Source organism: Talpa europaea (genome assembly GCF_964194135.1).
Source record: "Talpa europaea genome assembly, chromosome: 11".
NCBI classification, from domain to species: domain Eukaryota; kingdom Metazoa; phylum Chordata; class Mammalia; order Eulipotyphla; family Talpidae; genus Talpa; species Talpa europaea.
Genome location: NC_140078.1, coordinates 75,709,737 through 75,733,553, shown reverse-complemented (window position 1 = coordinate 75,733,553; position 23,817 = coordinate 75,709,737). Strand labels below are relative to the sequence as shown.

The 23,817-nt window shown below is 38.2% G+C and overlaps 1 protein-coding gene across 2 annotated transcripts in view; it reads right to left on the bottom strand.

Annotated features, from left to right (window-relative positions):
* ULK4 (unc-51 like kinase 4) overlaps nucleotides 1–23,817 on the bottom strand; it is a gene marked incomplete at its 5' end in the record, with an annotated part of 374,670 nt that overhangs the window by 239,017 nt on the left and 111,836 nt on the right. For both annotated transcript variants that reach the window (XM_084248396.1, XM_084248397.1), the window contains 3 exons: nucleotides 8,606–8,698; nucleotides 20,738–20,882; nucleotides 20,984–21,035. In XM_084248396.1, coding sequence (XP_084104522.1) covers nucleotides 8,606–8,698; nucleotides 20,738–20,882; nucleotides 20,984–21,035 — 290 coding nt within the window. The remainder of the gene's footprint in view (nucleotides 1–8,605; nucleotides 8,699–20,737; nucleotides 20,883–20,983; nucleotides 21,036–23,817) is intronic.

Below are 23,817 nucleotides of genomic sequence, written 5' to 3'. Positions count from 1 at the left end.
ACGGTTCTACTTCAAAGTCCATTGTGATATTCACTTGGGTTTCTTCTAAACAGTGGCTCTGCTGGGTAGTACAAAGAACAATGGACCAGGAGGTCTGGATCCAAAATAATCACTTCAAATTGACTCCGGGGCTTGGGAAACATACATCCCCATTGGGGCCTCATTTTCTCATGTGTAAAAAGAAGACATGGGCCCAGTGTACTAGTCATATCTTTTTATTCCGTATTTTTGATACTCTGAGATTTTGGGTCCTTGCAAACTCTAGCGGGAAAGCCCATTCCCTCCAATCACCTCCTTTAATGAGCTCTTACACTCCAGCTGTTATTCCCCTGTCCTACTCACCCCAGGAAGGGCCAGGCACCAGACAATAAGGGACAGCCCCTACACCCCAGAGTTTACTGGAATTGGTCAAAGCAGCTAATCCTAAACCTGCTTACGCTGCCCTACACATTCCTTCACTTATAAACTGTAATTAAGACTCTTGCCCACATTTTCCTCTCACTTCCTCTGAGACCTCCTGACTGACACTGGTGCTTCCACACGGGGTACCCTCTCCCCTTGGAATCTGTGAACCTATCTTTTCAAGGGCAGTCGCCTCCTAATCTGTTGACATCACCATACCAGAATAATAAAACCTCCATTTTAAACACCCAGATGCCCTCAAATTCTAATATCCTGTATTCACAGAAAGACAAAGTTCAGTTCTGTTAGACCAGAGATCACAAAACTGTTTGAAAAAAGCTACAAAGCAAAATATTTTACTTTCTATTTTAGGCCTTGCCAGATTCAAGGCCTCTGTCTCATAAGTGTCTGTGTGTTTTTAAGTTTTACAATATTGTAAAACTTAACACCACTCTTACCTTGCAGGCTACACAAAAACAGGCTGCCCGCCAGTTGGCCCCGTGGGCCTTAATTTGCCAATCTCTGCTTTAGACAACAAAGGAAAGTCTACAGACCTGAGGAAGCCTGGCAAAATATGGAGTGTTTTATTGAATCCCTACTCAGATTTAACACCATCCTACAATGCACAACTGGGGACCCACTATTTGTGAAAGTGCACAATAAACTCTTAGTGTTTTCCTTCACACCAAAAAAAGTGATCTAAAGCCAACAACTTCCAAGCCAAAAATAGCTGCTAAGTAGTCAAGTGATCATGAATTCAACTCTACAATGAATGAAAATAATAAGATCACTTCGTTGAAATAATCATCCTGCCTAGAGTTCTGCAGACACAAATGCAATATGGTCACAAATCCAAACATTCTTTACAAGGAAAGGATATGGCTCATCTAACACACTTGTAGATTCTGGAATTTTCTAGAACCAGACAACATAAACACATCAATTACAAATTCTTCCTTTAGAATACAAGGTACTGTTTTACCAACAGCTTTCAAAGATAGTTAACACTAACAATCCAACCAAGAAAAAGAACTGTCCTGGAAAAAAATAAAATACTAAACTTTTCAAGAGTGTAGTCAAATTTGATGCTCATCATTGTTCAAAGGACAATCTCAGTGGAAATATACAAACTACCTCAGCAAAGTTGATGATTAGGGCAGTTTTACTTTATTTCGAAAGTGCTTCTTATGTGTAAGCACTAATAAGACATGGTGAACAAGGGTGCAGCACTGAGATCCTAAATCAAGGCAAAGAGAAGGGAAAAAAAATAAAACAAGGTTTTGATTCAAGGGACTAGTGAAAAGAGCAACTTCAAGACGAGTCAGTGTTTTAAATCTTTTACAGTTGTGGGGCCTCCCTGGTGGCGCAGGCAGTTGAGCGCGGCACTGTGAAGCTGTCTGCAGCCTCTGCAGTATGGGTTCGATCCTGGCCAGCTGGCGAGAATCCCACATGATGCAGCAGACCTCTCCTGTCTCGCCTGCTGCTCCCCCCAGCAGTGTATTTCGTCAGTCTCCCTGTTCTGTTCCCTGCTCTGTCTCTGGTGAATCCTCTCACCCTCCCACGCATCTGGCCTGTACCCCAGCACTTGTATAAATAAAATTTAAAAAATCTTTCACAGTTGCTTTATCCCCTGAAATTACTTGAGCAAGAAGTAGAGATGTGTGCCCAATATAAATGAGTGGCTGAGAACACTGCAACAGGAGCTATGTCCCCATGAGAGGAAAGGGTATGTAGAAGTGGATGCTCAAAGCCTCAATGCCTATTGGAGAAACCTTGTCATTTATTCTGCAAGTGCCATCAAGGAATTAATAAGAAAGTCACATAAGAGTGACCTTACAATGGAAATGGCAGCCTTAGAGACTCAGAGATTGATTTGTTTCTCATTATAAGCCTTTTTGATACCCATAGGCACCCTGAGAAGCAGTAAATTATTCCTGGAGAAATCAATTCATTCTAATTATAACAATAAAGTTTTACTTTCTTACATAGTTATTTCACTCATTGAGATGTCATCAGAGGAACTGTGTAAATTCAGTTAATTGAGAGGAGGAAAAAAACACCTAACTGGCTTATTTTAACAACAGGGAAACATTTCACATATCTCTTGACATCTCTGATGATCTGGGTTTTTACTAGACTGTAAAATTTAAATTAAAATTTATCAGAAGATGGCAAAACGACATTTTATTTAAGACATATATTGAAATGCAAACTAAAGCAGAAGCCATCTGGTGTGGAAAGAGTTCTCTGACTTCCATAATTGCTATGCACAATCAGGCCATTAAGATTGTCCCAAAGAGTTTCTTTCTGTTACTTGAAAAGGGGTTTATTGTTTGTTTTCATTCCTTTGTAGGTTGTTGGAACTCTGATTTCAATCAATATCACCAAGCATTTCTACCATAGACATGCTCTCCCAGGAATATTTCTATATTCCTCTCCCAGGGGTTATACCTCTCCCAGGAATATTTCTATATTCTCTCCTCGAGTGGTAATGGAGAAGAAAAGTAGAAAGGTAAAAAGAGAGGTAAGAGGCGCTAGGGGGACAGACAGAACACTCACACAGCATTTTCTGTGAACCAAATACCATATTATCGCCATGTTCCAGAGGAGGGAACTCAGGTACAGACAAATCAAGTAACTTGGCCAATCATAGACAGTTGGCTTAAATTCCCGTAGGAGCTCCCACAGTCTTTAGAACATGACTGTTCCTTTGAAATCATTACATTGTTTTATAAAAGTTCACTGATAAATCTGTCCCACTAAATTTTAAGTAACTTTGAGAATTTTATCTTAATTATAACTTAACCTCATTGTCATTCAATAGTTGATTAGATGCTTGATAAATGAATGAAAAAGAAACCAAAAAACCCACAAGGGAAGTTAATTGAAGACTGGTTACTGTTAAGGCCAGAAATACACAGGCTTCACTGTGAACTTCATTAAAGAGATGACTAGAATTTCATTCTTCTAGAAAGAATTTTTGTGAACCTTGTCATAAAACAAATAACTCTAATATTTAATTCTCAGATACACACCATAAACATTGTTTTTCGCGGTTCAGAAAAAGAGCTAAGTTTTATTCCAAAAGAATTCAAAGAAGTTAAAATTGAGTATGTTTACCAAGGAATATTGGTGAAAGCTAATTAACTCTTAATAGAAATAAGCTAGTAGAGTATTACACTCTGAAAGCAATGGTTTGGTGCAACCTACTGTAAAATTAAGAAGAGAGAAGAGGATGGAGCTCTGGGGGAAGTTAATAACATTCCTTCTGACAGTAAAATTGGACCAACATGGCAAATAATTTACTTTTCTGCTATAAGCCCAATGATAAACTAGATTCCGCAGGCAGCAGTGTTTAAAAAAGAAAAACCCCGTCAGGTACAAAACAAGTTTGATTATGCTCTTGGTCCCTTATATGAAGGGAAACAATGGGACGACGACTAAATTTTCAAAGACCTCTTTCTCCATTAAGAATTCTATAAAATAAGAACAAACCACATAAAATAATGAATGCTTCACCTGACATAGGATAGTTTAATGTTCCAACAGATATATATCTGGGTACTCCAAAACCTTAATAGATACAAGCTAAGTATTATTTTTTGAAGAATATGATTCTGAAGGAGCCCATAAATGAGTTAAATTCATAAGAAATGGTTCAGTTATTTTTCTATTACTAGAAATCTATTTAAACATAACAGTTAAGGTTTTCAATATTTGACACACACTTATAAACCAACCATTTTGCCTAAAAATCTAACTACCAAGTCACTGTCAAAGATCTCATATGTTAATGAGTTATCAATTTAGGTATCTGAAAAAATTATGAGTTAGTGACTGCCTTTGCAAGGTAAGGCCTAACTTTGTTTTGGTTACAGTAAAAAAAAAAAAAAAAAGAAGAAGAACATTCACAAAATTTGAACATATATTAACCACAAATAAAAGCACATTATAAAAATTCGAAACAGTACAAAAAAATCATTTCATCACAATGCAAAGCTAGAAATGAATAACAAAGAGACAATTTTTACCTATCAGAACAGCAAAGACCCAACATTTGTGTACACAGCTTTCATCAATCTTTGGCAAACTAAGCATTCACAGACAGACACTGCTGGTGGAAAGTGAATTGGCACTATGGAGCCTGGGGGCAATTCAAAAACACCCTTCAGAGTTAAAAATGCTTACCCCAACTGGTCCCCAAATTGTTTACACATCTGAAACTCCTAGCGAACGTCAACAATTTCTGATACCTATGTCAAACCCTAGGGACACAAGCATCAACTAAATTGTGATTTCAATTCACCAGGCGTATGACCTGAGATTTACACCTTTTAAAAGATCCCTATGTGACACTGAAGTATACAACAAGTTTGGGAATCAGTGGCCCAAGTTCCCTTTGCTAAAACAATTCCCATCTCATTATTTATCCTCTGCATTTACATTCACACACGTGATAAATGGCCTATGTCACTAATTGCAATTCTGTTTTATAATGCCAAAAGATTAGGAAAACATCGTGTTCATCAAAAGGATACATGTTAAATCAACATGGAGTGTTCATTAAATGCAATACTATGAATCTTTTACAGATGATTTGTGACTTACATCTCAGTAAGGCTGTTATATACATTAAAAAAAAAAAAAAAGGTATAGAATGCTCCAGACAGAACACTGCCATCTATGTCAAAAATAATACACACTCACTGCTAGGAAAGACCATTTGTTTGGGTGAAATTTTGCTTTTCATTGCATGCTTTATCAAAAGCTGAAATTTGTATATATGATGTATTCAAAATAAAACTTAAAGATGATCATTCTTTGGGAAGCAGCATTTTTATAAACTAACATTCAAGGTGGTACAAGGAAACATTAGGGGCAATGGAAACACTCTTATCTGGATAGTGGTGCTGGTGGCACAATTGTGTTTCTCAAAATTCAGATAAGTATATACCTAAAATGAATGAACTGTTGTAAACTATACCTCATTAAACCTGACTGGGAAAAAAAAAATTTAAGCTTATATGACAACCAGACCTCTTTTGCTAGCTAGCAGGAATGTAAACTAGTAGTATAGAAAACTGCTTGGCAGTATCTGTTTGATCTGGGCAAGCATGAGTCCTGTGGTCCAGTATTTCCACTCCAGCATTTCACCCATACATGGATTCACCTAGGAACATATCAGGGAATATTCACGGTCAGACTATTCCTGACAGAAAAAAATAGGAATAATGCAGGCACTGTTAAAAGTAAAATGGAATCGTAGACTGTAGTGTATGTGCCAAGGAAAGCCAGACAGGAGGCGATTCAGTTTGAAAGGTGGCATTGCCATGATCAAGGAAAAATGACAAAGAATATGAGCAAAAAAAAAAAGAAAAAAAACACACAAATAAAGGCCCTTAATCAAGAGATAGTCAACCACTCTTATGAATTAAATGAGAATATGAGTGTTGAATATAACAGAAATGGATATTAAAATTATACTGAAATAACTTTACTCATTACACAGGCAAAATTTCAAAGCTTAGCAACAAATTCTGATGGCCTGGCTGTAGAGAAGCAGACACCTTCAAACATGACCCTTGGAGACGCAAAATGGTGAAATTCCTATAATGGACAATGACCACATCTACAAGAAAGTTACAAATGTATTTATCCTTTGATACATAAATACCATTATTAGGGATTTATCCTAGAAGATGTACATGCATACATACAAAATGACCTCTATTTAAGAATATCCATTGCCGGCAATGGCCCAAGATTAGGAAAAATTCAAGTTTATCTTGAGACGCTAATGAGATAAAATATGATACATTCAAACAGTAAAAGATTTTGCAATTGTAAATCACAACGTGGACACTCTCTAGCTATTACATAGAAACAAATATTGGTGATACGCACTTAAGGAAAAATATCAAGGCGGAAGAAAAAAATGTACCTGACATGCTATTTGTGTGAAAGGGAAAAATGAGAAAATTCATATTCACATTATCTTCATTTGAAAACAAAATAAATGTAAGTAGTTAACCATAAGGGATAGGGGGAAATGAGGGAGGAAAGCAGTGTGGAGAGAGGATGGAACAAGACTTCTCAGTATTTAACTTTTTAAAATATTTTTATCCCCCAAAAAGAAATTTACTACCCACTCCAAAATGCTTCCCTTAAATTCTTTTTGGAAAATCCAATTAGGAAAAATAAAAACAAACTCCAAAATAAAATTATTATTACTTTTCCTTCCCCCCTCTCTCCTTTCAAGTTATGTGATGGACTTTGCAAGTTGCTAAGACACGTGGGGTCCACAGCCTCCTTTCAAAGGGGGTGTGGGGGAAAGAACGAGTGTGTGGTAACAGAAGGGTCCTTAATGCTTTGCTCTTGATCCCTGGAGCCTCAGTCAAAACTGACATAGGACAACTCTTTTCACAAGAAGAGGTACAGAGATAAAACAATAATGAATCCAGAGAAAGATCCTACATACAGTAAAGGTGGCATTTAAATGGGGGTTGAGGGTGGCAAACAATTTCAGTATATATATTAGTCATAGTTAATCTGTCGCTGTGGGGAAATTCAGATGAACTTAATAGAGTACTGGCAACAGGAGAAAGTTATCTAGAAAACAGGTCACATGAGTGATCAAAAGACTACCTAAACAAAAGTAAATGCAATCTGTTCAATCTAACAGAAGAATAAAATTAAACACAATATTAGTATTTGATATCAAAGGTCAAAGAAAGAAATATCTAGATATCTTTTCAACTTCTAGTATAGGTTTAGTCTTTACAACTAAACTTCTTTAGGAAGACTCACTGGTCAGACTTTAAAGTCTATCAAAACACAAAACTGGGCCTCCACTGGTGGCGCAGCAGTAGAGCACTGGGCTGCGAAGCTGCCCGCAGACTCTGCAGCGCTGGTTAGATCCCCGGCCACTGGAGAGGGTCCCACATGGCGCTCAGACCTCTCCTGACTCACCCGCTGCTCCCCTCAGCAGTGTGTTTCATCAGTCTGCCTGTTCTGTTCCCCGCTCTGGCTCTGATGAATTCTCTCACCCTCCCATGCTTCTGACTGTACCCAGTGCTTATATAAGTAAATAAATAAATCTTTAAAAAATAATAAAATAAAAAATAAAAACACAAAACTTAGAATTGCAAGAATTTAAAAAAAGAGTATCCACTCTATTTCTCCAATTTTTTAAACCATGGCCCAGAGAGCACAGAGTGATGTTTGCAGGTTGTGCTCAGGAAGTGAATGAGGCAGCTCTCAGCAGAAGGAAACAGCCCTGAGGGCCACTACTGCCCCACCACCATGCATGACTCTAAGACTGACAGCACCCTGGCACCCCTGTGACTCAGTCATGGCACAGCCTGTGCCCTTGCAAAGCCACCAGGCAGCGGGGTTTGGTTCTACCTTTCCCTGGGCATGGCTCTCTATAAACAGCCTTTCTTGTTCCCTAATAACAGTAGTGATGGAGGCTCGTCTCTATATAGTGCTTTGTGTGGTAGGACAACACACCCAATGGAATCAAGGTGCTTGGGACAGTGCAATTTAGTTCTCTGCTAAAGACCACTGGCAACCACAGAGGCGCACTGCAACTAGCATCCAAATCCAAGACGCCCTCAGACATCACCTATATTGCTAAAACTAGAGTTCTTGTTTGAAATCATGAAGGGTCTCCTCTTTCTCTTCTGCAGACCTGGGTGTGCTCTCTGGCACTCTTTTTTTGCATGACAAAAGCAGCCGCCACTATCCTAGCAACCAGTTCTAAAAAAATCTGACATTATCACGTGTAATATCTTCCATAAAGGCAAAAGCTCTCCACTGCTTAATATAAGTATGTCCATGAAAGAAAATGATAGGAAGTAATAGTCCATAAATATAGCAGTCCAATTTAAACACTGCTCAGTGAAATAGTAAACAATTGACTTTTTTCAAGTGTCTGTATTCATTTGCTCTGTTTAAGGAATTTATAATTTTAAAGCATCATCAATTCCACAGTATGCAAATTCCAATAAGGGATAAAAATATGAGCACAAGACCTAAAACAGCCTAAGTAACAGATACTACAATCCATAAAACATGAAAAATTGCCATTTTGGTAACTCAAACGTGACTGCTTAAGAATCCAATCATCTTTAACAAAATTTTACAATAATCAAATTCATTTTATGGATAAGAAACAGGAAGAAGAGATTTAAAAGCACAGTACCTGGTAAAAGTGGGGTTGTGTTCGGTCATCGCCACTAGCAATTTCAGAGCATATGCTGGTACAGGGTCGGGTTCTGTGAGGATGTGCTCATACCTGAAATGATAAAGTGATTAAGTGGTTTTCCTCACTTCAACTCTCTTCTGAAAAATAGAAACAATATGCCATAAGGAACAAACATCTGTTGGGGGAGGGGAGGAGATAGTGAAATAAATGTATGAGCTGTAAGACCTGCTCAGGTAGCTTCACCCCGTGAAGCTTCAAAGTTTTACCTACCAGTAGTGGTGATGACCATGACCCTGTTCACACAGTGCTGCTGTTGGAAAGATGCAATGAGACGATCAATGTCAAATGATGGGTACTGAGCTTCGAGTGTAGTAGGAGATATATCACCCCAGGCTTTGGTGCTAGGAGATCCCCAGACCACCTGCACATCCAACAATGTGCCAGCAGCCTCATGAGACTCAAATACAGTTGTACTTGTGGTGAGATTCAGGATAGTAACAACGCAAGGACACAGCAGAGCCTGGAAGATTCTGTGCAGGGGCTTCCTTATGCTCTGCCTCTCTCCCTCCTATGAGGGGTGACACAGACTACACTCTCTTCCCCAGCCACAAAAATGCAGACTATCTGAGATGCTTCTGCCTGAGGAAGCCCATTAGAGACTCAAATGACCAACATTTTTATTGGGGGCTGATCACATAAGTGACCTCTGTCTAACATGTATCAAAATCCCAGGTTCCCAGAAAGGAAGCAGATGTTTGGCAAAATCCACACCGTTTGCACAAATATTCTAGGCACCATGAGCTAGCTATCCTTTTCTGTTCAGTGTTGACTGGCATGCTGAGAGCAAGTTCTGAAATGCCAGTCAAGGGCTAACTTTGCAAGTAGGCCTCTGAATAGACCTACTATGTGAACTCTTCACTGCACAGCATTCTTTGCATTAATTTTTTAAAATCTAAAATGAACATTACCAGCACAGAGAATAAAATTCAAAAGTCCTTCACTAAAAATTTCCACAACAAGGTTCAGGCTGTGCTCCCACGCTATTTGCTAGGCAGGGGCTGTTCATAAATGGTGTCTTTCCTTTTCAGGTTTGGCAATGGCGAGACACAATCCCACGTGGCTGCTCAAGCAGTAAGCACTAAAGGAATACAAGAACGAGTAACCAACCAACCAACTTCATGATTTAATGCTCTCGGAACCACCAACAACTAAAGAGGAAGAAAAGAATCTCCAGAAATCCAAAATGTGTATGTTAAAATCCATGACTTGAGGCAGATCGCTCCACCTAGAGAGGAGGTCGGAGGCTCTGCCTCAGAGCCTGCTCGCTTTCATTTTGGAAATCGTTATATAACGAGCTTAATGACACCTTAGAAAGGAGCCCAGTAAAGAGAGGAGAGGGACTATTACAGAAAGGCAACCTGAAAAGTACGAGAAGTGGGACTTGAAAGAACAGGCGAGGGGAAAGAAAGTAAGTCAGGGACTCCAACCGAGCACAGCCGGGGGAGCATTTAACATGAGACGCTGCTCAGACCTGGATGGGGCCTGAGGGCTACTGACAAATAATGTTCAAAATCGGAACACTGAAGTCAAGAGAATTTAAGCTGAGTAGAGTGCTCTGTTTAAGGAGCCAGGGAAGTGGCATATTTCAGATGGCTTTCTGATAAAATAGCTCTAAATTACAGCAATTAAAAATTTTGCCCCTGTATGACAGAAAGGCAAAATCATCATCACTCATAATAAAATCATAAATAAAACAGTAATAAATCACAGAGAACAGTATGACAACTGAGGATAACTGCAAAACTGAAATAATCCAAGTTAGGAAAACAATACATTTTCTATGAATAAAATAAAAATCAAGGAAGCACCCTTAGAGGTGATAAAAAATGTATTTGTGAAAGTGAACCCAATTCAGAATTTTGTTTAAAGGAACAACTCTTAGCATATGACAGTGAAATAATTAGTTCCTCTAATAGTTTTATAAAATAAAGAGCTCTTCTCCTGAGTTCAGTGTACCCAATTTTACCTGAAGGTTCAATGATTTGCTATAATGATGACTCACAGCACTCAAGTAGTTGTCATACTCCCAATTATGGTTTATTACTGTGAAAGGAAAATTGATTAAAATCAGCAAAGATGAAAGGCACGCAGGCAGAACCCCAGCTGTCCTTTCCCAGTGGTATTACATGGACAGACCACAGTTCCCCAGCAACAATGTGTGAAGTACTGCCAGCCAGGGAAGCACACTTGGCATCTGGGGTCGTACTCGGGGGCAGTCACATAGCCATGGAGTGCCTGTGTGCTAACCTTAGTGACTCAGCCTCCAGCTCCTCTAGAGATTAAGCTGATTCTTTGTGACCCAAAGTACCCACCATAATTGACATTGCTAGCCCAAGTTATCTGGCGGGGCCTAAGGCTACAGGTCTATAGAGACTCTTACCAGGACAGATAATCCAAAAGCTCAGAAGCTATCTCCTAGAATGTGGTCAAAGGTCAAAGGCTTGTAATCTGCAAGACAGGACTGAACATTCCACACCTCCTGAGTTAATCCTTTATAGCATAGATCCTTAATGGGGAAACTGAGGCATTAAAGTCACTTCTTCCACTCTTAATATTTGGAAATTGTCAGCCAGGTAATCTCAAAAGGGGGAAAGAGAGACTTCTGATGAGTCACTTACACACTTTAGACAACTAGTCCTTTGTCCCCACTCCCAGTCTTAGCTGAACCATAGAGGAAAAGACCACACACTTCACATGTGAGCTTACTCAAAAGCTCATGTAGAAAGTATGAGAAAACATGGACAAGCTTAAAATACAATTGAGAAAATCTCACCAGGGCTGCAAAGTACAAAATATTTTAAATAGACTATGTTTAAAAGGAAAACAGTTATGAAGCTTTACTAAAATACAATTGTCTTGAGATTGATTGGGATTATTGAACCTGGAAACAGGAGGGAAGGATGAAGCTGACACCAGCCTGTGAATGAGAATTTCCCCAAGAACAGTTTTGTTTTTCTTCTCTTGAAAAAAGCAGCACAGACTTTATACAGGAGATGTTAAGAATACAAATATTGAATATACTGAATAGATTTTGGCTTAACCAAAGTTAGGTTTGTAATAGTCAGCAGACTGGCCAAAAGGATGCTATGATTTATTGAGCTTATCTTCTAAAGAGAGATCGAGTAGCTGAGCTAATAGTAATTGGATCTGGCACTCCTGTGAAGGCAACCTGGCAGCAAAAAATAAAAAATAAAAAAAAAAAAAAACCAGAAGTCAGACTCCTGAAACAGCCTTTGAAAGATGGTGGCCAGTGAGACAACAAGGCAACCAGGGGCGAGAGGGGAGCAGTTCATATGGCCTGAGAACTGGCCATGGACTTAGGTTGCCATCAGCGTAACAACATGTGGTCCAGACAGTGTCCCAAGACCCTACTCTTCTACTTCTAGGATACTATAAAAGGGGGCAAACAACCTACTCTTTTGGTATTTTTTGTATAGCCTCTTCTAAATTTGACCTAGATGACATCTTGAGTCAACTCCAAAATTTTATGAACTGAGATAAGGTATAAATCAAACAATTAGATGATACCTTTAAAACTTTCCATTATTGTGATTTTATATTACTTTTGTTTTGTATGATTCTCTGCTATCTGGTACAGATGCATAGATACTTCAGTACATAAGTAGCTAAATGGATACATAAGTGGACAGAGACTACAGGGGTGGAAAGATTTTAAGAGAAAGGTTCGAAAGTTAGAGAAAGCTTCAAGTTCAAAATGAGTTTTAAATATAATTCCAGACAGTAAGCCCTAGTCTCTCCAGGACTCTTCAATAAAATCAACAGTAAATTTTTGTATGAAGACCTGAAAGACTAAAAGAAAACAATTCGATAAAGCAACACTCAAGGCTTGCACAATATTATCCAAAGAACTGAAGTGCTAGAATTATCCTGATTCAGGACAAAAGAGTATTTCTCCTTGCTCTAACTATCAAATATCCCCATGTAGATTCCTTTAATTGTAACTTCAGGGGGTATGAAATATTCACTATTCTCCAATGCACTGATTTAGGTACACACTCAAGACATAAAAAGATTAAATAAATGGAAAAAAGTAGAGCAATACTTCCCAATATTTGCAAAAATATTTATGAATTAGTTATATGCAAAAAAAGAAATTATCTAAGGAAAGGTCAAAAATGAAATCTTTATTTTGATTCCCATCAAAGATGGCAAGTTCATACCTATTTTAACATTGAATGCTTGTGGTTGAAGGCCATATAGACACAATACAGAAGCATTTGGAGGATCTTTGAGTCACCAACAACGAAATGAAGTAGTCAAACCCATGACTCTTGCGGGTATTATTCCTAGGACAGATAAATACCTCTACAGTGTGTAACCACTAATGGAATCTATTTATAAATTTCAGTTTCTAAAAGGAAATAAAATTCTAATTTAGAAAAGAATATACTACTTTCTCAGATTCTTTAAGATAAAAAAAGGTTTAATAATTTATGAAGTCATTATGACCCTGATGATTGTACAGGTCACAAGAGAATTATAAAAAAGAAAAGCAGTATTCATTTTCCTCAAGAGAGAAATGCTGACTGCCATATTGTCATAAAAACTGTGTAAGCACATTTATATCAGCAGGATCTCTTTTCAATACAAAACATTCAAAGTAAAAAGGAAACAGGAAAACCACTGTTGGCAAAGTGGTCCAGTCTGCCAAAGGCAATCTACACAGCAAGTGTTTCCACTGATCTGTTACCTCATTGAAAGCCTTCCCTATCCGACCTGTCTCAAAATCCCTTTTTCATCCCCATTACAATCTAGCCCCCTTACACTATTTTATTGTTTTCACACCACTCACGATCGTCTCATATACTGATTTACTGTGCTGTCTCCACCATTGGACTGCACCAAGGGGCAGGGATTCCCTCATGCTTAGCACATGTCCCCAGTGCCTGGCGTATGGAAGTCAACAAAAATTTATTGAATGAATTAAATAAGAAGGGAGAAACAGAGAAAGGGTCTTTAATCACTTATGCACAATCGCACATGCAGTACAAATGAGATTTACATTTACATGAATGTTAAAACTTACTCCTTCCCTAGACAAATTCCTACAACTCTACAATCACCCAAAGCTAGATAAAGAAGAAATAGAACACCTAAACAGACCAATTACAATTAGCGAAATTGAAATGGTAATCAAAAACCTCCCCAAAAACAAAAGCCCAGGACCTGATGGATTTACAAATGAATTCTACCAAACATTCAGAGACGAATTAGTGCCTATCCTTCACAAACTCTTCCAAAAAATTGAGAAGGAAGGGACAATACCAAACACGTTTTATGAAGCCAACATTACACTAATACCAAAACCGAACAAGGACAACACAAAAAAGGAAAACTACAGGCCAATCTCCATAATGAACACTGATGCAAAAATCCTCAATAAAATTTTAGCCATCAGAATCCAACAATGTATCCATAAGATAATTCACCACGACCAAGTTGGATTCATTCCAGGGGCACAAGGATGGTTTAACATCCGAAAATCAATCAACGTTATCCAACACGTCAACAAAAAGAAATATAAAAACCATATGATAATATCAATAGATGCTGAGAAAGCTTTCGACAAAGTGCAACACCCATTCATGATAAAAGCCCTTGAAATTCTTGGGATACAAGGAACATACCTCAACATCATAAAGGCCATCTATGACAAGCCAACAGCCAGTATCATTCTCAATGGTGAAAAGCTGAAAGCAATTCCATTAAGATCTGGAACAAGACAAGGATGTCCACTCTCACCACTGCTTTTCAATATAATACTGGAAGTCCTAGCCAGGGCAATAAGACAAGAGAAAGACATCCAAGGAATCCAAATAGGAAAAGAAGAAGTCAAACTATCACTATTTGCAGACGATATGATATTATACATAGAGAACCCCAAAAACTCCACAGAAAAGCTAATTCAACTCATCAATCAGTTCAGTAAAGTGGCAGGATACAAAATCAACACGCAAAAGTCAGTAGCCTTCCTATACACAAACAATAAATCTGAAGAAGAAGAAATCAAAAAAACCATCCCTTTTGTTATTGAAACAAAAAAATCAAATATTTGGGAATAAATCTAACAAAAGAGGTAAAGGACCTATACAAAGAAAACTATAAAACACTGTTAAAAGAAATAGAAGACACAAAGAAATGGAGAGACATCCCCTGCTCATGGATTGGAAGAATAAACATTATTAAAATGGCCATCCTTCCAAAAGCAATATACAGATTCAATGCTATTCCAATCAAAATTTCAATGTCATTCTTCAAAGAAATAGAACAATTATTGATGAAATTCATATGGAATCACAAAAAACCCCAAATAGCCAAAGCTCTCCTGAAAAAAAAAGAAGGGAATGGAGGCATCAGACTCCCAGACTTCAAACTATACTACAAAGCCATAATCATCAAAACTGCATGGTATTGGAACAAGAACAGACATACAGACCAATGGAATCGAATAGAAAATCCAGAAATAAACCCACAGATTTATGGTCAACTAATCTTTGACAAAGGAGCAAAGACTATGCATTGGAGCAAAGAAAGTTTGTTCAATAAATGGTGCTGGGAAAACTGGGTCGCTACATGCAAAAGAATGAAGCTTGACCACCACCTCACACCATACACAACAATCAACTCAAAAGGGATTAAAGAACTAGACATAAGACCTGAAACCATAAAATATATAGAAGGAAATATAGGCAAAACACTACGTGATTTGCACATCAAAGACATCTTTACAGACACATCACCCAAAGCAGTGATAGTGAAGGCAAAGATAAACAGCTGGGACTACATCAAATTAAAGAGCTTTTGCACAGCAAAAGAGACAATAACAAAAACAAAGAGAAACCCCACCAACTGGGAGAACATTTTTGCACCCAACACTAATGATAAAGGACTGATCACAAAAATCTGCAAAGAGCTGATGAGACTCAACAACAACAAAGAAAATAATCCAGTCAAAAAATGGGCAGAAGAGCTAAAAAGAAACTTCTCTGAAGAGGAAATGCAAATGGCCAACAGGCATATGAAAAAATGTTCAACATCACTTGTCATCAGGGAAATGCAAATCAAAACTACCATGAGATACCATCTCACACCAGTGAGAATGGCACATATTAAAAAAACTAGCAACAACAAATGTTGGCGAGGGTGTGGAGAAAAAGGAACTCTTCTGCACTGGTGGTGGGAGTGCAAACTGGTCCAACCACTATGGAGAGCTGTGTGGAGATTTCTGGACCTACTAAACATAGAGCTTCCATATGATACAGCAACTCCACTCCTAGGTATTTACCCAAAGGACACAGAAACATCAATTCCAAAGAGCACCTGCACCCCTATGTTTATAGCAGCACTGTTTACAATAGCTAAGCTTTGGAAACAACCCAAATGCCCAAAAATAGATGACTGGATCAAGAAGATGTGGTACATATATACCATGGAATATTACTCAGCATTCAAAAAAGATAAACACATGCAATTTGCAGCAACATGGATGGCGCTGGAAGGGATCATGCTCAGCGAAATAAGCCAAAAAGAAAAAGAAAAATACCGGATGGTCTCACTCATAGCAGGAATCTAGAAAACTTAAATAAGGGACCAGGAAAATGAATAACTATAAGAAAGTGAAAATCAAAATCAACAAAAAACTATGAACCAGAGACACTTTTAGGGGGGTGGGGGCGGGAGGGGAGGGATTGGGGTCAGAATGGGGGGCTGCAATTGTATGGGGAATATAACAATAAAATTTATTAAAAAAAAAAAAAAAACTTACTCCTTCCCGGGAACATTTTCTGAGTGAAGGATTTAGTCCCATTTACAGTCAAATATTGAAAGAGAAATGTTCACCTTTTATAACAACTCTCAGGGGAAAAAAATGTTCAAAAAGTCAAAAGACTACTTTCGATACTCAGATCGCACTGATAATAATGCCAATGTCAAACTTCTGAAAGGCACCCATTTTAATTAATAAGGTCACTTTGGGCTTAAGTTCATTAAATAGTCTCTTCTTGTTTGCATAGACCTTTAAAATTAAATCTTGTCTCTCTGCTGACAAAAAAAAACATGGTAATTTTCTAAGTGTATATGGTATCTTATCAGAGGAGCAAAAACATTTCCTCATTAATCACATAGATAACTCAGTTATGTTACTGGCATTTCAACTATCTTGAAGGAAGGAGGAAAAAACTGAAAGGAAGAAAGGATAGGTGGAAGAGTGGGTACACACAGCAGGTTAAGTCAGGGCCAAGGATTAAATACAAACATTCAAATCACAAGACACAGATTAGCAAAGGCCATTATCACCCATTTCCATAAGCAGAGAGTTTTCTCAAACTGGTGGCAGAGAGGAAGTCAGAGAGATTGGAAGCCTGAGGAGGATTTAACCAATGTTGCTCACTTGAAGATGAAAGGGCCACATGAAAAGAAGTATGGGCACCTCAGGATGTAAGGCTGTTCAGAAACAGGGACACTGGTCCTACAACTCTACTGGGTTCAATAATGGCATCCAAAAAAAAAAAAAACAGTTCAAGTCCTAACCCCAGAACCTGTGAATATGACCTTGTTTGGGAAAAAAGATCCTTGCAGATGTAGTTAAGGATCTAAGATAAGATGCTCCTGGTGGATAGGGGAGACCTATAAATACAATGTCAGGGAGGGACCCTTATAATACAGGGGACTGAGGTGATGGTGCACGGGTGCATTGGTGAAGGAAACTATGGGTACTACACCTGAGGGGGTAGGGGGAGCGAATAGTGTTTAAAAATGAACAATGAGGGCCTCCCCGGTGGCGCAGCGGTTGAGTGCTGGGTTGCGAAGCTGCCCGCAGCCTCTGCAGCGCCGGTTCGATCCCCGGCTGCTCCCCGGACACCGGAGGAGGGTCCCACATGACGCGCAGACCTCTCCTGCCGCCCGCTGCTCCCCTCAGCAGTGTACTTCATTCCTTCTGCCTCCTCTGCTCCCCTCTCTGGCTCTGGTGAATTCTCTCACCCTCCCGCGCTTCTGACTGTGCCCAGTGCTTGTACAAATAAATAAATAAATAATAAATCTTAAAAAAAAAAGAAAGATACCTTCTCTAAAAAAAAAAAAAAAAAATGAACAATGATGTAAATTTTTTTTTAAAATTTGAAAAATAAATTAAATAAATAAATAAATAAATAATAGAAAGGTAGAGGCAAATTTATGACAGACATAGTAGGGAAAGTCACATGAAGACATAGATTGAACAGATGCTGCCATAAACCAAGGATTGCTGGGTGCAGCAGAAGTCAGGAGAGAAGAATGGAATCTTCCTCAATGATTCCAAAAGGAACCAACCCTTTTGGAGGAAACTAGGACAAAGCACAAGAAACTGAATTCTGCCAAGAGCCTGCATGAATCTGCAGAACACATCTCTCCCAGAGTCCTAAGATGAGGACCTGATTTCAGTGCCATGAGATCCTGAGCAAATAACCCAGTCTGTATCAGGCTTTGACATACAGCACACATGTGACCTGATAAAAAGATGTTTATTTAAGCTATTAAGTGTTTGGTAATCTGTTATTTAGCAATAAAAACTACTAGAATATTAAGGACTTAATATTCTTACATGATTAACTGATATTTATAATCCCACATTACATTAATTTTCCAATGGTGGGCATCTTTTTCTTATCCCTGACCTTAATTGAGTAGAGTTTCAAAACTGTGATCAGAGGCGCACGAGTGTTCTGGAAGATGTTATTAATAAGTAGGCCGGGGGAAACAGAGTCCTAAGGTCATAGAATATGGTGAAATCCTCGGCAAGATGGATGAACTGTGAAACTCAAAAGTAAAGAATAATAAGCACGATGAATGTCTTAGAATGAATGTGCTATGGCAGGTTTATAGACGTCACTCAGGCCCCCCAGTTTAAGAAAGGTGACTTCAATATTTAATTCATACTTAAGCAAATACTTCTACTTGCAAGATTTACAAACTTTTTCAGTAAAAAAAAGAAATTTTTCATTTCTGAAATATGTGTCTACTGGAGAGTACATTCCATGAAGACAGAGGCTGTATCTATCCTGGTCATTATTATATTTACATACTCAATGGAGAACATGAATTTTCCATTATTAGCATTTCTCAACTTATAATTAATAAGAGCTACCTTCAAAGGCCAAACTCCTTAGTGAGGAGCTCTTCAGTTTTCCCAAGTCAAAGTTAAATGAATGCATTACTTATATTTCATTGTTTACATTTCTGCATAACACTTATTGAGCCCTCACTATATATGCCAGGCAGCATATATATATATGCCAGTGAGCATTATATATGCACAATCAGCATTCTCTCTTTTCATGGTCACTTTGCTTTACATGGTCCCTTGACCGTGAAGCATGCACTAATGTACTGTTACTATTAACAGTAATCTTCATTTCACAAATTTCAATTTAAACATTAACAGAAGATATGATAATAATGAACTAACAATAGTACTAAACATTTGTTAAGAACATAATAAGGCCCACTCTCTGTGCTACCCATTTTATAGATGCAGAAGTTGAAGTCCAGGGAATGAAATCTAGTACCAGGTCCTGTACTTCCCACCAGAATCAGTGCACAAGTTTGAAAACATCCCAAACCACATCTCAAAAAATGCCATACCATTACCCAAAGTGTGCTTCATGTTGTTTAATAAAAACCTGAACTCATTTCTATTACTTCCCTTCTTGAACTGCTTTGTGGTTTACACTTGTATTTGCCCCTTTAATTCCTCATCTCTGGAAAAGGTACAGACACATTAAAGGTAATACATATTATTGATTCCAGCTCAGATGAATAAACCATTCATCAACTGGAGGAAATCCTCTTCCTATCATGGGGCTATAGGGCAGGTCTGGTAGTTTATCACTGATAAAGTTCCACATGACAAAGCTTTAAACTTTTTTCCATATAGAGAACTATTTTCCTGCTTTGGGGATCACTTGCCATGTATAATAATTATCAGGAGACTCTCTGAAACCAACTACAGAAGCTCAGGAACAGAAAAGAAAGGAGCAATTGGTGCAATATGTCAAGCCATCATAGGTCAAGCTACCATTAGACAAGACTCCTTGGTCTTGACACACTGGTTACATGGTGACACACTGGCCACACGCTTCATAAGAGACACCTCCTTCATCCAGTTGGGACAGGTTGAGTGCTTCAGAATAGAATTAGATCTGGTTTCTCTAAGGTGATTTTTTTTATGAGAACAGGCAATTTTGAGAACAAATAGAGAAGTGCATTTGTGAAAAGTGCCATTAATGAAAATCTGTTGAACTGCCTCAGATGGCAGCCCAGGCCTTGGAAGCAGCCAGGATCAGGCACACACTTTAGGGCATGACACGCAATCCAGTATTTAATTTTATAAAAATTTCTTCAATAGTGATGTGATGTATTTTTACTTTCATTATTTCTGTTTAATAAAATTCATAGTGTTGCCTGAATTTTAAGGTGTGATTTTTGAGCTTCACATGTTTGCATGGTGTGCTCTCAGTCATCACTCTACTCTGCATTTGCTATCTGAGCAAGGAAGTAAAAGTGAAAAGACAACCCCTTTCTATTCATTTATACTCATTACCTGTCCTTCCACCAGCACCATCACTCCCCAGAAATCCTGTTGGTTTAAAATTTCTTTCCACTCAAGAGTTTGGGTGAAGGAAAAATTCCTTCCCATCTTTATTATTTCTGAGTAGGTTGAGGAAAAAAAAAAACCAATTTCATGTTACAGTTGTTTTATATTGTTGCCCTTGAATAGTAAACTGTACCTCTTGAGTCATGAGCATTTTTAAATCTGCATAACCTCAGAGTCATGGGCCTTGTAGAAAACAGATAAAGTGCTAAATGGATGTTTTGGAAGGCAGGTTAGATTCTTCTGGGTCCTATGCAGTGTAGAAGTTTCTGCCTCTATTTCTAGAACTCTTTGAAAGTAATTACATAAGCATACGTACTTAAAGATGAGGACACCGAAACCCCATCCCCATTGTTGGACCAAGTTTGACAGAAGCATCCTGAACACCCCACGCTTCTCTGAGTGCAGCACACAGCACTTACTGGGGAAGCAGGACATCTCTGACGAGAGCCAAAAGACTGTTCTCAGAATCAACATTTGCCTTCTTCTTGCCATCCCCAACCTCCTGGTTCACGAGTAAAGATGTGGTTTCTGAGAGTAACCGTAAACTGAAGAGTCTCCACTCCACTTGAAAGAGAAACAAGAATGCCAAGAATGTGACTACAAGGAGGCAGAATGAAAACAAAATGTAGAACTGATAGAATTCTCACTGATGTGGTCATGCTTACCATTTTGGCTTTGAACCAAGGAGACTAAGGGTGGCAGGATAGAATCAATAACCTGAAAAAAAAAAAAAAGATGTAAAATTTGGTTCAAATCCATATGAACACAAAAACTGGTATGAACCACTATATACCTTTTTCCCCACTCACAGATTTACAAATCAAAGGAATGAAAAAAAACAACAGCTAAATTTATCTTGTATTTAAACTCTGCGTGACATTTAATAAACCACCAATCCATTTAGCTCTGAAAAGTCCTCAGGTCAAAATGACATTATAATCATGAAAACAGTGATTTATCAAAATCTTCAGAGTTTGTGAGAGGAATTTCATTATATAATGCAAAATCTGGCTGGCATGGGTTGACATTAAACCATGAAATTAATATACATAAGCTGTGATCAGTATGCAAGTTTAATCTAAACAATGATAAAAAATATTGGGGGAAAAGGAGACATAATCTTCATGTTCTATCAAATACATCAAAGAGTTATGGTCAGTTAATCTTGGTTATTTTTAGCAATTCACTCAAATGATGTAATCTACCAGACAATTCATCTCTGATTTCCCAGTTGAATCAGACAGACAACAATCAAGTATGGTTTGAAACCTTCTCCAAAATAACAAGTTTTTTTCTCCCAAATGAATATAGATGACGAAGAGAGAACAAATCACTTCCACAGTATAATTTTGAAACTTACTTTTAAAATATATTTTATTCATAATTACTTATAGTTTAATTATAAACTTATAATTTAATAACTTATTTTCCATTTTAAAAATGTTGAATAAGGGCCTCCCAGGTGGCGCAGCAGGTTGAGCACAGTGCTGTGAAGCTGTCCACGCCTCTGCAGTGTGGATTCGATTCCCGGACAGCCAGGGAGATACCCACATGGCATGGCAGACCTCTCCTGTCTCAACCACTGCTCCCCTCAGTAATGTTTTTGGTCATCTACCTGCTCTGCTCCCTGCTCTGTCTCTGATGAATTCTCTCACCCTCCCGTGCCTCTGGCCTCTGTACCCCAGTTCTTGTATAAATAAAAATAAATCTTAAAAAAAAACCATTAAAAAAAAAAGAAATGTTGAATGAGATACTAGAAGTTCAGAAGTTCAGCAACTATTCTTTTCATTAAGAATAAGGCAACAACCTTATAGAAGAGAGTATTTCTAAAACAATAATTTATAATGAAAATGGTTTCTACTCTATTTTTGTAGACAAGTACCTTTTTAAATTTTACTGATGAAAGTAAATCATCTGAAAACTGAAATAGACTATTCTGAGCACTTAACTAAAATTCTTATTCTACTTTTGAAAATTAATCACTTCCTTCATTTCAGTAGACCTTAAAATTTGTGGATACATCTAATAATCGCACAATAATTAACATGTTCACACCAGTTGCCAGTTCCTCTGTCCTCAACACACGGTAATGTCCAGACATGCAGGATGAAGATGCCAAGGACATAACTGTAACCTCTGTTATTAACAGAGCAAGACATTCCCAAAAACGCCTTTTGAGAAGAACAAATATCTAAATTATTAGAATATGAAATGCCCATGAAGATGTTAAGGAATTTCCAAGGTCACGTAGGTTAGCAAAACTTTTAAAAGTTGACAAAATACTATTAGCAAGACTATGGAGAAAGCAGCACTCTTGTATACTGCTGGTAGGGAAGCAAAACCTTGTATAAGGGACTCTGGCAGGATCTAGAAAAACTCATCCACATTTACCCTTGGACCCCACAATCACCCTCCTTGGAATCTGCCCTAAAGCGATATCTCTAACTGTAAGAAACTGCATATTATTGTCTGTAATTGCAAAATATTAGAAACTAAATGTCTGAAGATAGGGGACTAGCTGAGTAACTGATGGTATACATTCACATGGAAGACCATACTGCTATGATAAAGAACGAGAGGGATCATAGTAAACTGATAGTGATTTCCAACATCCATTATTATATGAAATAGCAAAGTGCAAAAGAGTAAATACAGTATGCTACCTTTTCCATAAGGAAAAAGTGGAAATAGGAAAACATACATTTTTTCACACACACACACACACACAAAAAAAAAACATTTAAAGGATGAACCAAAAATGAATGGAGCTGAATATCTGTAAGAGAGAGCGTATGATGGAGTGAGTGGGGACAGAGTGGAATACATACATATGAGGGGTGGGGAGTGACAACTGCTCTGAATACATCTTGAATACATCTTTTTCTATAGTTTTGACTTTGGGGAGCATGTTAATGTTTTCCATAATTAATAAATTAAAATCAAAAAGGATACAAGTGGAAAAATAAAACCTAAAATTGAAAGCAAACTAAAGCAAATCAACTGTATTTCAAATGATTATTATAACCACACTAAAAGGGGGGGGGGGACAAATCCAAGTACCCTGTAAACACAGTACTGACTCTACACCCCCAGTCTTGCTTGGAAGACATCTGGAAGTGGGAAGAGGGAGAAAGCCCACAAACAAATCCTGATTTCTTTTTCTTTTCTTTTTTTTTTTATAGAGGCATGTTTATTTATATTTATTTATTTGTTTGTTTGTTTTGTTTATACATGCACTGGGTACAGTCAGAAGCACGGGAGGGTGAGAGAATTCACCAGAGCCAGAGCGGGGAGCAGAGCAGGCAGAAGGACCGAAGTACACTGCTGAGGGGAGCAGCGGGCCGCAGGAGAGGTCTGCGCGCCATGTGGGACCCTCCTCTGGTGGCTGGGGAGCAGCCGGGGATCGAACCGGCGCCGCAGAGGCTGCGGGCAGGTTCGCGACCCAGCGCTCAACCGCTGCGCCACTGGGGAGGCCCACAAATCCTGATTTCATTAGGTG